At 42.5% G+C, this 17,971-nt stretch overlaps 1 protein-coding gene across 4 annotated transcripts in view; it reads left to right on the top strand.

The window, feature by feature from the left end:
- Nucleotides 1-1,495: 1,495 nt before the first annotated feature.
- The window catches only part of minar1 (membrane integral NOTCH2 associated receptor 1), a 41,293-nt gene continuing 24,817 nt past the window's right edge, over nt 1,496-17,971 (top strand). Inside the window, exons 1-3 of one of the 4 annotated variants that reach the window (XM_031876982.1) lie at nt 1,496-3,918; nt 5,184-6,058; nt 7,078-8,541. In XM_031876982.1, coding sequence (XP_031732842.1) covers nt 5,237-6,058; nt 7,078-8,541 — 2,286 coding nt within the window. In that variant the 5' untranslated portion in view covers nt 1,496-3,918; nt 5,184-5,236. Of the gene's footprint in view, nt 3,919-4,653; nt 4,889-5,183; nt 6,059-7,077; nt 8,542-17,971 lie in introns of those variants that run through there. The other 3 variants (XM_031876983.1, XM_031876984.1, XM_031876985.1) reach the window with 3 other exon arrangements.

The raw sequence follows: 17,971 nt of genomic DNA, 5'->3' as shown, positions 1-17,971 counted from the left end.
TGACGGCGGATCAGCTGATCACAGCTGGATCAGCTGTCAGTCGGCTTCAACAGCTGGAGAGACTTTTGGGAAGTTTGTGTCTGTACACATGATCACTATACTTAATAATAGTAACTAATAACAGTTAAATGGGAAAGACACACAGTAACCATCACTGTCAGAGTAGAGGTGTTTTCTCTCTGTAGCCTGTTACCTCTTTAACAAACTGTGTTCTGTGTCCTGTTTATAAGTATAGGATCGATTTCTACCGGCGGAATGCATTTGACGCAGTGGCGGCTGGTGGAAAATTTTCTAGGTAGGGCCATCCTATCAATTTCAGCAAACATCTCAGTATGATTTAATGCAAAAAAATTAAAGTATCAAACATGCAGTTTGCAGTTAAATATTTAACATTTATTCCAACACGAAAAAAAGCAGTAAATAACACTTATATAATATAATATAACATGTTTATTTATTGAGATGCCCCTATGGACCTTGTTATAGGAGGTAAAGATCAGGAGAAGTAAACATGAAGTGTAATTATGAATACTGATGTTAAATTAAGCTATGATGAGTTTTCACTGTTAATTTACCATCTCAATTAAATGTTGATGCCTCCATGACCAAGTTAAGCAGATGAGACTATGTAGAAGAAAAGATGTTCACTTTGCCTAATATGTAGCTTGACAGAGTTCTCCATGTGTGTCCTGGTATTCTCATGTTTCCTTACCTCCTCATCCCTCACTCCCTATCCTGGTGTTCTCATGTTTCCTTACCTCCTCATCCCTCACTCCCGTAACTGTCCGTGCTGGATCTGTCCCCGTTGTTTTAAAAAGCTAAATAACTTATTAGCATGACGTCATCTTGCTGGCCAAACCTGTCTGGTGTACAGTAGAGAAGCTTCGCATGTACTGCTTCCCTTTCCCGCTAGTCTGCTGTCTGATTGTGGGGTCAGGCTGATCTGGGATCAGCTCTTTGGCCTGCAGAATCTCCGCCAAAGTTCTCCTCTCAAACGGGTCTTGAAGGAGTAGTGCTCGCGCTGGCGCTGGCGCTCGCCTGTAGAGACTTCTCCTGACGAGAACGCGCAGCTAGGGGGGGAAAATCCCTCTGGCCCCACACTAAATCTATTTGAGGACGCTGATTGGCTAAATTGTATGTCACTCATTTATGTCTTTAATCAGCAATTGGCTAAACTGCTTCATAGACCCGCCTCTTTTGGGCAAAAACGATTTTTTCCCCCCTAGCTGCGCGTTCTGAGATGTGTCGTGCACACAGGCGGAGAGGATGAGCAGGAAAAGCATATATTTTGCGCAGATATCATATTTTACATATATTACTGGGTACATTCCATAGTTCAAAAACACAAATATTGACAATTTGTATAATTTATGATTATTATAATTTTTTTATTTTTTATTTTTTTTTGTGTGGCTCAAGGTGGGGCCATGCCCCATTGCCCTCTATTGACCAGCCGCCACTGATTTGACGTCTGTACATTTTGAAATTGTGACTGTGATGTCATTATTAAATAACAAAATAAAAGTGTGGAAGTGGATGGACGAAGGTAGAGGCTGTGTAAGCCATGGGCTTTAATAGCACCCTGCAGCCCTGCTACCAAAGTCTAATGGGTACAATGGAAAACGTTCTACCAAAAGAATGTTGAGTTTTGCAGAGAAAGTTTTGCAAAAGAAAGGTATTCTATCTGCAGATCCTGCTGCCCTGCATGCACCGTACCTCCGTAAAAGAGGATCGCCACTTTGGGGATGGAGAGGACTCTCACGTGCCTCCAGACCTGATACTATTTGTACAACATGAAGGAGGATGTCACTATATGGTGCCGCACCTGCATCAGTTGTGCCGCAAAGGTTTGTCCTAAGGAATCCCCTCAAGCTGCTATGGGCACTTGAGAGTCGGTGCACCAATGGAGAGGATTGCAGTTGATCTGATGGAGCCTTTATACAAGGCAGAGAGGCACAGCCGCTTCATATAGTAGTACAGGACTACTTCAACAAGTGGGTTGAAGCCTATCCAGTTCTCAACCAGCAGGCAACAAAAGTGGCTGAAAAGATTGCATCTGAGTGGATGTGTAGGTACGGAGCCCTACAGCTCCTGCACAGTGACCAGGTCATCAATTTTGAATTGTCTGTGTCCAGGGGAATGTATGAACTGCTGGGAATTGCAAAGACACGTACTACCCCATTTCACCCTCAGTTTGAATTGGAAAGTTTAGCGTTTTGATGTCACCCTACAGAAAACCTTGGCTGCCTCTCCTCAGCGATGCCACTGGGACTTGGATGTGATGATTCCATATGCTGTCATTCCATATGCTGTCATGTGCATCCAAACACAGCTCCTGACACCTAACATTATGCTTTTTGGGCAGGAAATAACAGAGCCAGTTGAGCTGGTTGCTGGTTTGACACCCGACAGTGACAGTGTCAACAACCCTCCACACTATTTCATGCAGCTCAGAGAACGGCTAGAGCTCTCTCATCAGCTGTTGAGTGTGCCAAGTGACAGTGCGGCAAGAACATCTGCCAAGTCCAAAACCAAGACACCAAGAGAGACAAACACAAAGTAAGGAAGTTCTTCCCTTTACGAGGGTCTGTACTACTGGACAATTGAATCTACCGGATTCAAAAGAGCCCAAGGGCAAAGGCTGAAGTAGTTTACCATGACAAGCTCAAGGCCTACCATTCCAGGATCATGCTCTGGAGGCTTCTACCTACTCTGTAAAAAAGAAAAATAATCGTAATCTTGGAAGTTTTAATTGGACTGTTTAGTGAAGGTTGAGTGTTATATTATTTTTTACCTGGTAGTTATAAATAATGAGTCATCTGGACACTGAGGGGCTGTACACTATTGTTTTAATGACTTGTGCATGCTAAGTTACTGTTTGAGAAATCAGTAGATGTGTGAGTGAACAATACCAACAAGAAGGGTAGAATTTTTACTTGTTGCTCTTATTTGTTTGACAAAGGTATTAACCCATTTTTGCTCCTTTGGATACATGATAAATTTGATATTACCCTCTTTATGTATATGTTATGGATATTGGGTTACATAAGAATGATATGCAGTGTGCTTCTGTAGACATTTTGTGGACATTGCCACTGTACCTCAAGCCGCCATCACCTGGAAGGGGGCCACTTTCGAAGACTATGAAAAACGAGGGTTACTTTTGGGAATGTTCCAGTATGTAATGTACTAAAATGCTCATTTGTCTGTTACAGTGCTGGAGTTATGTCATCATCATCCAGAGTGGGGGTAGTGTTACCACTGCTCTTAGGAGCAACTGCTGACTGTGTTTTACATTTTTCTACATGCTTCCAGCAATTCCGTCGTATCTATCGTGGTGTAACGGCACTGCCTCTGCCCGCCAGTTGTTTCTCCACTCAATGATATGAATTCGAATCCCGTATGTAACTTTTTTTTTAATTGTACATTTTTTTAAACTGTGCTACAGACTTCTACGTAACACAATCATGTTTCCACAAAACAGGCTCCAAAGACGTTTATGTGTTTTTTTACCAACTTTATTATTTCAAAGGAAGGGGAATTTGCTCCCTTCCTGTTTCAACACAAACAACAAGCAAGCAAGCGACGTTTCAAACTCGAGTGGACTACTTTCCTCAAAAGACTCTCCAACGTCGATTCCGATATGTTTTGACCACAGACTGTAAATGAGAAGGTTTGACACTGTATTGCAAAACTAAACAATGCGGCATTCACGAGGACAGCTACGTGTTCTCTACCCATTCTCAACAGCTGCCGTAACTACGACAACAACAGACGCATTCGGCTGAAGGTCGCCAGTTAACACGGTCCCTAGTTAAACCGTAACACCGGCTGTCCGTGAGAGGAGAAGCGATGTGCGTCCCAGGAGTATCAACGGGATGATCCACAGCATAACAGCGGCAAGACGCCAACAGTCCGGTGAGGAAGGAGTGAAGACTCCCTTGCATGTATGAAAAAGTACCATATTTAGTTCATAGCTTTAAAAACGTGTTAAAGTGTGCAATTCCTGTCCAACTGGCCCGGTTTTGTGGATGTATCTAATATAGGACCCTGTAAGGTGGGTTTAGTTTATGTTCCATTGCTCTTACATGCGCACTTTACCTCTACCAATATGTACAAATTTACTTAATTTTGAAAAAGTCTGTCGACAGCAGAGGAAATAAAATTGCTCTTGTCCTGTGGTATGTTATGTTATTGAAACTACTGTCAAACAAAGATTTTCAAAAAGGTTATCAAACTACTTGTAATGAATTTAAAATTACTTGTACTGTACTTAAGTATTTAATTTACAAGCTACTACTTTATACTTAACTTATGAAGAAAATACTTACATTTGAGTATGTTTATATTGTGTCTTTTTATTATAGTTACCATACAAATGTATGATTTAATATGTTGCATCGTAAACAGTAAACTAAATAGTTACAATAACCTCCACCCAAGGACAACATGCTGTTTACTTGTCAATCAATCAGAAATCCAAATCCAATACCATAATACATAATAGAGAGCTGACAGGGGTCATTTTGCATAATGAACACTTTCTTTCAAATATGTGTTCATTGGTTATTGTTTTACTGACGAGGCATGAGTACTTTTCTACCATCTGTAGTTTAAAAGAAAAGATTTTTCAGCAACGCTCTTTTTAGACTCTTATTTTGAAAGAAAAAAACGGTAGTAGTAGTAGTGTTTATTATTTTACCTTGACACAGACACAGGAGGCATTTTATATTCCCGGACAGCTGTGATAGGAGTCCAGAATTGTCCGACGTTTTCTGCTTGCTGTGACATGTAGCTCGTGAGAATGGATCTGTGGTCAACATCAACACCACCCGGGACAGTAAATGTTATTGTATGGGCATTTACCTGTGCGCGTGAACGTGAGTAGGTACCGTGTGTTTGGTTTGATTTTCTAATTTAGACTGATGACTATGGTTAAAATTGGTTATAGTTAGCTAACGGCTGATGTGTCTAACGAAATGCAGGTGGATTCAGTGAAAACTGGTCCGGTTACGAGGAGTACGATGCATGTCCGCTAGACTTTACATCGATTATTGTCCTCGTGTTGGCCATGTCAAAAAATCTGCAAACTGTGTCATTTTGAATTTGTTTTCATGTACAGGTGTGACAGGTGCTTTATAAGTGTGCAACTCATTTGCAATGCATAATTTGTCTCCTGTTAGGGCCAGGTGCCAAGCTTCTCCAGAGGTAGGCCTGTTCCTGCCAACCAGCAGCCATGGACCCCCTCCCAGAGTACTCTCTGTTCCTGTTACGGATCCTGGATGAGCTGGGCAACAAGCATAACACCATGTCATATCAGGATCTATGTAAGTCCTTGTGCGCTCGCTTCGACTTGGTGCAACTGGCCAAGCTCCGCAGCCTACTCTTCTACACAGCCTGTCTGGACCCCACCTTCCCAGCTACCCTCTTCAAGGACAAGATGCGCTGCACCATGGAGGACCCGCAATCTAAGAAGCTCATGGTGGCAGCAGACATCGTCACCATGTTTAACTTGATCCAGATGAACGGAAGCATAGCCAAAGACAAGCTCCACATAGTGCATAGAGCCATGTTCCACTCGAATCAGTTGGTGGAGCTGTGCAGGTTTGACAATGATGACTATAAGTTTCAGGACTGTGAGAGGGGGCTGGGTTATGAGCACATGGATCACCCTAGGGATGGACACCATCATCATCAGCAGAACGCTGTGGCTCAGAGTGCCCCTTTTCCTAAATCATCTGAGTGCAACAACTTCCAGCAGTTTACTCCCACCTCAGACCCTAACTTCCTTCTGGGCATCAGCAAGGACCTGAAATGTAGAGCAGCCTCTCTCGACAAGCAGCACCACCTGCCCCAGTACTCTAGCTGCAGTCTGCAGTCTCCACCCTGCCAAATGCAGAGCACCTACTTTCCCATGGACATTGACAACAAGTCTACCACTGACCATAAGTCCCTTCAGCACATTAGCCATCCAGAGCCCTTCTCTGTTCACTCTTGCATCCAGAAGAGGAACGTCTTTAAGGAAGACTTCCACAACTTTGTGGCCTTCTCCCCACAGGTTTGTGTTTTTATTTTTAGGATGCTGTTGATTGACGAACATTTAAACTATGTTAATATACAACTGCTGTTCAGATATACATTAACATCAGGGTTTGGAACACTATAGCAATAAAATATGAGTTAAAAAAAAGATTTTCAATCATTTAGTGCACACTTCAAATTCAACACTTTTTTATAAAATAACTATTTTGTCTGACCAAATGTCGAAAAACGAAAAGTATTCCATATACAAAATAAGAAAAATACAAAAGCCATTTGCCAGCATGTTGCAAAATTGTAACCATAAGTGACTTAACACTTCATGGAAAAAAAATGGTCATTGTTAAGTTTTAATTGACGAGATTAATTAACCAGAGTTGAATAACAGTCAAAAAAATATACAGTGTACCGCTGATTCTGTGTTGCAGGAGTGCCCTCTAAAATTTACCGAAGTAGTAAAATAAAATTGAAAACTAAATGGAGTACAATGTACTTTTGTTACTTTCCACCACTTGAGAAGAATATGGAAAATATTTTATTTTACCACTCCCTTGTTTTAATAGCCTGAAAACAAGGGAGTGGCAGCATATTTGTTTTGTTTGTTAAAGGATAAATTATATCTCAAAATACACCCCCTAACCTAACCCATATTTTATCATTGCATCTAAATTATGTAGTAACTTTCAAATAACACTCTCACAGTGGTCATGTTGGCTGATGGGCTAACTATTATTTACAACTAACATGTGTTATACTATCCCATTTTTCTGAAACAGATGATTAATTCCTGCTATCATTTAATAAGTGAATACAAAATTTGCGTTATCTTACACACTAACGCTAACCCCCCACCCCGGTTATTGTGAAGACCAGAGGACCATAATGGACTTATTGTTTGAACACAAATTAACTGAGTGTAAAAATATTTCCATTCAGTTTAGTACTTATTTGCATTTTGTCTCAAACATATAACTTCTGGAGGTTTCTGCTGTATTTGCTGTGTTTGTGTGTTTTAACTTGTCTGGGTTATTTTTGTAGATCGACAAACATGGCAGTAAGGCTGCTGAGGGCTACCACAGGAGAGGGCTGCACAAGCCTGCAACCTTCTTCAACCACAGCTTTGAACTGCCCTACAGTAACCCCTACTTTGAGTCTACACTCAACTCCCCTCTTCAGGACAGAAGGAGGGTGAAGCACGAGAGCCTGGACGATTTACAGGCATCCACATACTTTGGTCCAACCACAGTCTCTAAGTGCGTCAGCAGCAGGAGGCACAGTAACAAAGTAGGGAAGCAGCCGTCATGGCCAATGAAGAGTCTCAACACGTACAACGGGCCTCCAAAGTTTGAGGGGTTATTTCTGAACAGCAAACCACTCAAAGAAAACCACCATCACAATGTTACCATGATAAACACTGACAATGAGCAGCATTTTCAGAGCCCAGGGGAAAAGTTAGTAGCTTCTCCATCTGGCTTTGCAAAGAACACTAAAGGAATTAAAAACAAGGATGTAGGAGGAATGGCAGGTAGGCCTGGGGGTTTGGAGAAAAGAGAAGCAGCCAGATGTTTTAGGGACAAAAATATAAACAGTTCATCCTTTCAGGGAGGGGACTGCTCCTTTAGTGTTGGGACTCAAACAGAGCTGGCTGAGCAGAAGAAGGTGAAAGAAAACCCTGCTAAGTACAGTGACAGAGAAAGGCACCCATTCAAACACTGCAAAGAGGACTCTGAGATTGTTAGTGATGACATAAGTGACATTTTTCGTTTTCTGGATGATATGAGTGTTTGTGACTCTCTGGGCATTGTCCAATCGTCATGCTACAACAGTAATGGGTCCCTCTCTCAGGTAACACTTAAGTCTGAAGTCGACATCTCCCCTGAACACAACACGATCAGACTAGCCAAGTCCAAGCTGGACTGCCTCTTCCATTCGCCGGAAAACACAGACGATGAGCTCAAATCGAGTGTGTGCAAGTTGATTATGAGGATTGGTGAGATCGAGAAGAAGCTGGAGTCTCTGTCGGGGGTTCGTTGTGAGATCTCCCAGGTGCTTTCCAAACTAAACAAGCTGGATGAAAAGATCCAGGAACCTGAGGCCAACGGTAGACACAGGGAGACGGCGTCTGCATCAGGGTCCAATGCCACACCCAACAAGCCACACCCCCACCCTCACCTACATACCAACCCCACCCTCTTACTTAGTGTTGTCAAGTGCCACACCACTGGTCACAATGTCAAAATAGACAATGGCTCTTCAGGGGAGTGGTACTGTTCAGATGGGAGTAACAGCGATAGCCTGAGGGTAAAAGCTCTGAAGAAAAGCATGTTCACCAGGAGGTCATCCTGCTCACTCAATGAGGAGAACAGTGCCACCGAGTCGAAGGTCCCCAGCATCACCAAATCTCCACGGGACTGGAGGACAGTCTCTTACTCCTGTCACCCTGGAGACGAAGGCAAGGACAAGGGCAGAGAAAGCAAAGGCAGACACCGGAGGGCCAAAGAGGTAGAGACACTGATTTTAAATTCACTTTTTTTTTTTTCAATTATGATTTTTATTGTTGTCTTCACAGACACCAAAAAAAGCAGTCCAATGAGTTTTATAGATGAATATTCATGAAGTATATAAAGACCAAAAACATGCAAACAGCAGCTATAAATAATCATTAGTGAAGAAGGAACTTCAACAAGATGATTGCCTTTCCCTAATTGTCAAAAATGCATGCAAATCTAAGATATATCAGGCCATTTAAAGTGTTTGTGTACACTAGCATGCACATCCCCTTATTTTCAGAATTGCACAAAGATTGTAAAACCTTCATAAACATAGGCATTAAATATTGTATACAAATAATACATACACAGCTCTACCTGATCAATTTGTGGTAGAGGCAGAAGTAATGCTGTACTGGATGTGATCTCTGGCCTACTGCCAAGGGCACTGGTGTTGCAAAGTTTATATTTCTCATTCTAATGTCTCTTTATTGCACATTGGGAACTGACAGACATTCGGCAGGACACGGGCATTCTTACGAAAATATGACTACAGTATGTAAAATGTAGATTCAAAGTCAATAGCACCAATCACGGACAGGTTGAGTGCAATGCCACGAATAGTCATAATTAAATATAATCTTCTGATTGTTTGCAGTTTGCATTCTAAAGCACAAATATACACACACCTTCACACAAACCTGCAGGAAGGTGCCTAATTTTGAATGAGCATAGCCCAAGGTTTGCTTCATCCTGCTATGACGGCTGTGAGCCTTGGTACGCTGAGAGGTGTGAGAAAGTGGTGGTGTTTGACCGTACACCCCACGTGGGGTCCAAGTGCTCTTTACTGATGCCCAGAAGATTCCCGAACACAGCTAAATAAGAAGACGAGAAAATACAGGCAGAGGGCAGATACAGACACTACCACTCTCTTGTAGTGGTTCATCAGTGATGATTTAGAGGAGTTATTTTTTAATCACTCTATACATTGTTTTGTAGAAAATTGTTGCACATTATACCTTAACTCATCAACTTCATATACTTCATAACTTCATATTTGGATTAATGAGCTTGTGAAAATAAACATTCACATTTTATTGCAATGTGTCAGACACACATTGAATCAACATTGCATATCTTCAGCCGTATATAAATATATAAGTATCAGCAGAAACCCAATGTAGAAGGACTCTTTATGACATACCTAATGTCAGTTCCATACTATATTTCTAGACTCTGTGCTCTGAAAATAGTGTAACTCATTTGTTAACATAGTTCCAATTATGTGTCACTGACATTATTATCTCCGCCAGGAGGATCATGCAATCGGTCGCATGTTTACATCCTTGTGTGCGGTAGTGAATGTGCACCTCTGTCTGCAGCTCTGTCCACAGCTAATCTCTTATTCTGCTGTAGCAAACTGCATCATATTATGGGTGGCCAGTTTTGGCTGCACGCTCAAGAACCTCGTGGTTATTTCAGTTTTCTCAAAACACCTTTCATTATCTGTTTTATACTGCCTGCTGACTCCTCACTCACCACTCTTAACCACCCCCTGGCCAGTAGGTGCCGCTAGTGATAACACAGCTGAGTGCATCTCCAATGCCCCATCTGCTGCTCTGCGGCCCCAGTGGGGAGAAAACAGTTTGCAGTTAGCGGTGTTTGGCTAACAGTTAATAGAACTGCCATATGTCATGATATTGTATTTCTCAATTGTTGTCAGAGGAAATATCACCATTTTCCCATTTTCATGATTACTAATCAGAATAGGCCTATAGCCAATGAACTAAAATATTTAATATTGTCAACTAAATCCTTTTACTTTCTTAAAGTCATCTTTAGTGGTATTATTTGCATAAAAACACAAAATTCAAATGATAAGGAAATAAAAGATTGTATTTTTATTTATACAAAAATCAGTTCATAATTCCCTCTCTATTTTATATTGCTGTGAAAACATTTCTTTCAAACAACTGGAATTATTCAAGTTTCTCGACAAAAACTACATTTTACAATATCACATTTGATCACATCATGATAATGTTATAATGCACAAATCTTTACATTATAACGTGTAAAGATTTGTCACTGACATTGTCACTGAATACAACTGTACGTTATAACAACAGCTATTAGCTTGTGCTGCCAATGTTATCAGCTCTCGACCTGCTGATTACCAAAGGGATTTGTTGTTCACAGTATAGCAATAGTCGATTACAGATTGCATATTTTACTGAAGATAGGCAGATAAGGATCGGCGATCGAAGCATTATTTCGCACTATAATGATTGAACTGTGTACTTAATCTGTGGTTCACATGATTCCCAGATAATTTTCTGTATCCAAAATGCACCCACACTGCAAATTACGTAGCAGATTTTTTGGCAGATATAAGGTTATTCCTCTCAATATTTGAGTTGTGAGTGGCATGACTCTCAAACACATAAATCAAAACTGTTGCAGACACGTATTACGTGACTTGCGCTAGAGGAGATTTCACCGCACAAACAAACATGTCTCGCGACACTCTTTTTCACAGGACAACAATGTAGTAATCAGGACACCATGAATATTGTAGCTTCAACAATTCTTAAGGTTATGAAACCGTGACATTGTACAACCGCGGTTATTGCAAAATCAGTTAATCCCGAGTTTGAATAAAGTGTGTGTAACAAACTCTTGCTACCCCTGTGGGTCCTGGGAGCACAAGTACGCCAGCACATGGTCAATTAGTGTTTCTCAACCACTCTTTATTTAGTTATTCAGTTTTATTCACACAGGCTGGACTGGATCGTGCGCTCTGCTGCCTTCCTCCGAGCGCACGCCGTGTGGGTTCTCCCCAGGTCTGCCGACTTCTCTGCCCACGGCCAGTCTGTGTCTCTTGCCTCACTTTTTCTGCCTCCGTCACTACTAGTGTTTTTATGTCAGAGAGAGAGAGAGACACACAATTTAGATGGGTTTCAGCTGCGCCCAATTAAGCCTCTCCCGGCACCGTTCCCTGAACCACTCCCCCACTCTGTCCCCTCTGCAGCTGAGCCCGAACACGCCTCGCCGCCACAGTGTGTTTTACAATGTATCACTGCAAACATTGCCTCAACACAGTAAAATAGTGTTTCAATCATTTCTGTCTGGCTCTTGGGTGTCCAGACTGGAGGCTGTCAGAAGTTTTTATTTGTCTCTAGACACTCTTTTTAATCTGCACATCCATCAGTCTGCACAGTCACTGAAATAATTTTAATCCACGCCCACCTGTTGTGTGGGCCTCACCTCGGTCTTACCTTCAGTGTAAATTTAGATGAGACCCGACAATCGGCTCCCATTTTTCTTCAGCCAGCATCTGATACAGGGCGACTGTGGTAGAGCAGGGTCGTCCTGCAATCAGAGGATCAGCAGTTTGATTCTCTGATTCAAGGACGACTCCAGCTCCGCTAGTCCATGTCGATGTGTCCTTAGACGAGACACTTTACTCCAAATGGGTGTGAATGGTTAGTCCTGATGGGTACCTTGCATGGTAGCCCCTACCATCAGTGTATGAATGTGTGTGAATTAAGTGATGACATTCAATTCAATTTATTTTGGATAGCCCAAAATCACAAATTTGCCTCAGTGGGCTTTACAATCTGTACACATATGACATCCTCTGTCCCAGGACCCTCACATCAGTACAGGCAAAACCCCCCCAAAATTGTGTACTGTTGTTGCATAGTTTTAAAGCACTTTGAGTGGTCAGAAGACTAGAAAAGCGCTATACTAGTACAGTCCATTTAGGTCTCCATCTCTGCTCAGCCTGCCAGACAGGCTACATCATGCCAATTATCAGTTGTGCCTGGGCCCAGAGCACGCCGACGGGTTTCTCGCTTCAGAGATCACTAAGGCTTCCAGTGGCATCATGATCCTCTGTGTCACTCGCTGTCTCTGTAGCGCGGTTCAGGGCGTGGCGGAAGCTCATCAAAAGGATCCACCCTGCCGCACAATCTCAGCGCTTCTACAGTCACCGCCGGAATCAGCGTTGAAGGCAGAGACACCTTCCTGCCCCCCTGCTCCTCCTCAGCTTCCCCCGCCGCCTCTGCCGGCTTTTCCAGTACCACGGTCGGCACCACGGAGAGGGTCTAGCACTGCCCGATGGCCTGCTCCTGGTCTAACCCTCCTCAGGAGTTGTTTTAAGCTTTTAGCTTTGGAGCTAGCTATCGCTATCGCTACCAGGTGTCTACAATCAGAAAAACTGAAAATGGAATCCTCTGTGAATCAGCTGTCACCTTTGCTAAAACCTGAACAACGCTGTGGGCTCTGGGTTGGAGCCCCTGCATCCTCCACATCTATGATGGCTCCACTCACCTCCCCATTCAACTGTGTCAGCTGCGCCCGCCTGATCGATTAAAATCACAGAGCTGGAGGGAAGAATATCCACACTCTACAAGATCTAGGAGGCCGAGATGCTCACCATCATCTTTGGTCCAGCACAAACCAACAACCGCCACCTGTGTGCATGATGCCACCACTTCCTGTCCTCTCCTCACAATCCCTGAGGAGTACTGGCTACAGCTCGGGGCTAAGCCTAAATCCCTGGTCAGCTCCACTCCATCCTATCACAAGCCCTGGTCCGTGCTCACAGCAGCTGGAAAGGGAGGCATCCCTCTTCTATCACTTCAATGTCCAGCTGGAGAATAAATATAACGTCCTTGCTCTCCACGACTTCCCTCCTCTCGCTAGGGACTCCCAGCCTCCTCCTCTACCATTCCACCTGCCGCCGCGATCACTACGCCAGCCATTCCTAAGCCCTCCTCTCGCACCAGGACTCGCCGCTCTATACCGCTCTTGGTTTAATCTTCGCCTCCTCCATCCACGCTCATTATGCCCACAGTGTTATCTCCTCGTCCCCTCTTCTCTCCGACCACACTGATAGTTGGGGATTCCATAATCAGGAATATCCGTTTCTTCAATGCAGCCACACACTTCTTTCAATTGTTAATTGTCATTTTTGTGCATCAATGAGGTAGCTGTTACAATTCTCAAGGAGGGCCAGGAAGGTTGGTGGGTAAATTGAGTATTCGATTGACACAAAATTATTTAAGAGCAATTTTGATAACTTGAAAGTCATTAACCAAGAATATAATATGCCCAACTATATTATGTTTTTTGGGCTTTCCAACATTAGGATTTTCTGCTTTTGTGTCTTTTAGTGAACTTAAAAATCTTTTGCTTTGGACTGTTAGTCGGACAAAACACGACTTTGGGAAAGTGACTTTTCACTCATTTCTGCCATTTTATCAATTTTAAAGTTAATAGAAAAAACTAACATCTTAATCAAAAATTAAAATGATCATTAATTGCAGCCCAGCGTGGAAAAAAGTAGGTTTTAGTCATAAAAATAAGAAACTGTCCAGATGGGATTAAATATCACTTCCATTTTCAACTAATACAACTGCTGTTTTGATTCCAGTGTTCAATCTAAGCTGAGATGTTATTGCCATTGTCAGGGCTGGAAACTCGCACAAAGCTGCTAGGCCGCAGGACCCTTGCTGCTGCAAACGTTCGACAGCAAGGTCTCACCAAAAATGAGCTGGATCCGGTTTAAAATCGAAACAATATTTTATGAACTGATCGAAGCTAACAATTGCAATCTGAATTAAAGCTGCGAGCAGCGATGAACGGGCCCTCGCAATCTGCAGCGCGTCGGGGGTGCCGGCGGGACTCCGGCCTGCGCGTCCGAGAACGTCCGTGACCGTCGGAAGGCGCGTCCGTGAGCGAGACTTTTTTAATCCCGCGTGGACCGCCTGATGCTGGAAATGATGCTTTACAAATAGTCCAATGCTTCCTGTATCCGCTGCCTGGCGCTACAGAACACGTGCAAACATGCATTATGTTGCTCTGTGTCAAGTGTAAACCACATGGTGTAAAAGTAACGTAAATCGGATGGTGTTTGTCAAAAAACGCAGATTTCATTTCGCCAGCAGGTGGTGCTGTGAGTATTAGGGAAAATTAGCTTCTAGACATCCTCAGGCCATGAGTGTTATTAAGCATGTGAAGTTTGGGACCGTTTGGAACAAGTCCAGCTGAGTTACATCAGACATTTCCTTTAGCCAGTAGGCTCTGCGGGTTTACTGTAGCGCCCCCTAGTGGTCGAATGCAAAACAATTCTCAGGGTATGTTACTGGATGCGATGTGCACATATGCTGAATATTTTGGGAATTTAGAACAAATAGTTGAGAAGTTGTGTATTAATATTTTGCAACTCACCTAAGAAGTGTATTGGTCCATATCTTGTAAAGGCAAAGAGATATCAAAAAGATTTTGATAACTTTTGATGATCTAGATCCACTTATGATTCACAGCAAATTTCGTAGAAATCGGAGACAGCGTGTAGGAGTTCGCAAAAATGTGTTTTGTTTTTTTTCCCACTAAATTCAAAATGGCTGACTTCCGGTTGGGTTTAGAGCTTAGAGCTCCGGGGGCTTTTTTGTCAGTCTACATGTGATACATCTGTTTACCAAATGTTATACATCTAAATTTTATATATAGATAGTGAAACGTACTGCAAGGGCTGCATCGTCGAAATATTGTATAAATTCATACAAAATTGAAAATGGCAGACTTCCGGTAGGGTTTAGAGCATGGTCCAAAGAGACTTATTTTTAAGTCTCCATAGGATACATGTGCCTACCAAGTTTCATACATGTAGCCAAAACGTAGCGCTGGGGCTGCTCTTTTGAAATATTGTAGGGAGCGCTATAGAGGCAATTTAAAACGGCCAATAAAGGAAATCATATAAACTATTTCTTCCAATGACCTGTGGCACATGTACAAAGTTCCATGAGTTTTTGAGCATCCCAACCCACTAAACCATCAGCTTCCTTTTTCATGGCAAACTATGCGTCGCCACGGCAACAGCGTGGAACGAAAACTCACAATATTCATGGCGATTTATCATCAATGTCTTAAGGCTATCCTTACCAAATTTGAGACTCATCAGGTCACCTGGCTAGGAGGAATAAATAAAAGTATAAAATATGACGTTTCCTTTATCCAGTAGGCGGCGCTATGAGTTATTGAAATATTTTCAATTGAAGTATGTTTAGGCTTGAAGTAGCATCATGCATAAGAAGTTTTGTGCGAATTGGATAATGTACCTTGGAGTTATAACAACTTATTTTTTCATAAACAATGAGGCAAAATGGCCGCCACACCACGTCAAGGTTCTTTGATGAAAACTCTCGATTTTGATAACTTTTAATCACAAAGGTCTTAAGAGCATCCTGACCAAAGTAGAAGTTGATCGCTTAAAATCTCTAGGAGGAGTTTGTTAAAGTGCGAAGGCTGAAATCTGCAAAAAGTGACAAAAAGCACAACTTCGAGGGTTTACTGTAGCGCCCCCTAGTTGTTGAATGCAAAATAAATATCAGGGTATGTTAGAGGATGCAATGTGCACATATGCTGAAAATCTGGTAATTTTAGGACAAACGGTTGAGAAGTTATATGTATTGATATTAAGCCACGCCCCTAAGAAGTTTATTGGTACATATCTTGTAAACGAAAATAGATATCAAAAAGCTTTTGATAACTTTTGATGACGTAGATCCAGTAATGATCCACAGCAAATTTGGTAGTAATGGGACTAAGCATGTAGGAGGAGTTCGCAGAAATGTGTTTTACACTAAATTCAATATGGCGGATAATCTAAGTAGGCGGAGCTTAGGGGTCTGATTGGCTTGTTTGTAGCTCAAGTGGACATGTGTGTCAAATTTCAAGTCAATCGGACATACTGGCTGAGGGGCTTCGCCGGTCCGACTTGTAGGGGGCGCTAGAGAGCCATTTCTTAACACAGAAAGATGCATTCTTTTTCAGATGGCTATATTCACCAGGCCTGACAAGTCCCCAAAATTTGGTGAGTTTTCATGCATGGCAAGTCCTCCAACCATGCGTACGTTTACCCAAACAGGTACAATATCAATAGGGCCTTCGTGGCCCGACGTCGGTAGCTCGGGCCCCAATTACACTATCGATAGCAATGTTCTCGAGAGCAGAGACCACATACTACACTTCACTCACAGCTCAGCTCGCCAGCTAATTATCTGAAAACAAAGGCATATATGGTCTGAAGAATACTCTCTCAAACACTGTCTCTTATTGTCCTGTGAAGGCCGAAAAGCAGCCGTCGCTGTCCCAAAGTGTCTGAATGATCCTCCGTGTCAATCAGTGATTGGCTCCATTCGAATTCCGTTCCCTCCTGGCTTCGAACCAAATTCAATCCTGTGGCACAACTTCTTCGGACTCCGCCTCTTCTCTGTGACCCGCTGGTCAATTGTCCAGACGAACCCTTCTGCAGTTTACGGCAATCCCTTCACCTCCATACCTGTGAAAGCCTCGCTCAAAATGATCCCTTTCTGACCCTCAAAACTATTCATACAGTGTTTTAATACCTACAGTGACTATGCTTCTATGGTTTAATACATTCAATAAGTAAACATATTGCGACTTAACATATTTGGACATTTTATTATTGTGACACTTTTATACACCACTAGGGGTGCTATTAATCATACTAATAATGTTTTTAATACTGAAATTCTTCACACCATGTGGCTTCTTTCTGTCAGATAGCATCTCTCAAAACCAATAGATTTTGAGAGATGCTCAAAATCTATTTTGAGCCTACTAATAAGAAGAGGAATTAATCCTGTCCAATTAGGGACTCTAAAAATGGCCAGTGGACATGATGCCTCTGGGTGTTTGAGACCTCTCATTACAGACTTATGCCCCTTTGTAACCCGTCAACTGGCGGCAGAAGGATTCAATGATAATTTATTGTCAACGAAATGCAGTTCAATCAGGAGAGACTTGTTTAGAATTTTACAATGATTTATTATACAAGTATAAATTATGAATAGTGTGAAGTCTTTGGCGATTGGACTCCATCCTGAAGTAATATTACCGAGGGTAGGGATACTGAGGTCCAATAAGGCCTAATCCCCCAAAATAAATTTATTTATATGAATAAATAAATACCTTACCTACTGCTGTGGTGAATTTCCTAAGAAAATAGAAAATTAGTCATGAGAAAAATCTAAGGGTATAACGTGAACGAGTAGATGTTAGACCAGAGGTAAGAGGTCCAGTTTAGTGAAAGCAAAGGATAGAGGAATGTCACGATGGACTGCAGACTAGGATACGGTGGTCTGGAAGACCGCAGAGACAGGATAGTGCGGGTCTAGATAGCCCATAGTAGAGTATGGTAGGATTTCAACAGATCCCGAAACATATGGAGGGGTCAGCCCTGCGGAGGGTCCAAGTGCAGGACGGGATAGGTGAGGGTCAAGCTAGACCGCAGACAAGGATAGGTTGGGTTGTTAGACCGCAGCTTAGGATTGTCGGGGGTCACGTTTAGACCGTAGAGCAGAATAGGGGGGTTCAAGGGAGAACGTAGAACAGGGGGTCTTACGGCCCCA

Source organism: Anarrhichthys ocellatus, unplaced genomic scaffold, assembly GCF_004355925.1.
Source record: "Anarrhichthys ocellatus isolate YVR2014 unplaced genomic scaffold, GSC_Weel_1.0 scaffold121, whole genome shotgun sequence".
Lineage (NCBI taxonomy): Eukaryota > Metazoa > Chordata > Actinopteri > Perciformes > Anarhichadidae > Anarrhichthys > Anarrhichthys ocellatus.
The sequence above is the reverse complement of the archived record's forward strand: the minus strand, read 5'-3'. Positions and strand labels throughout refer to the sequence as shown.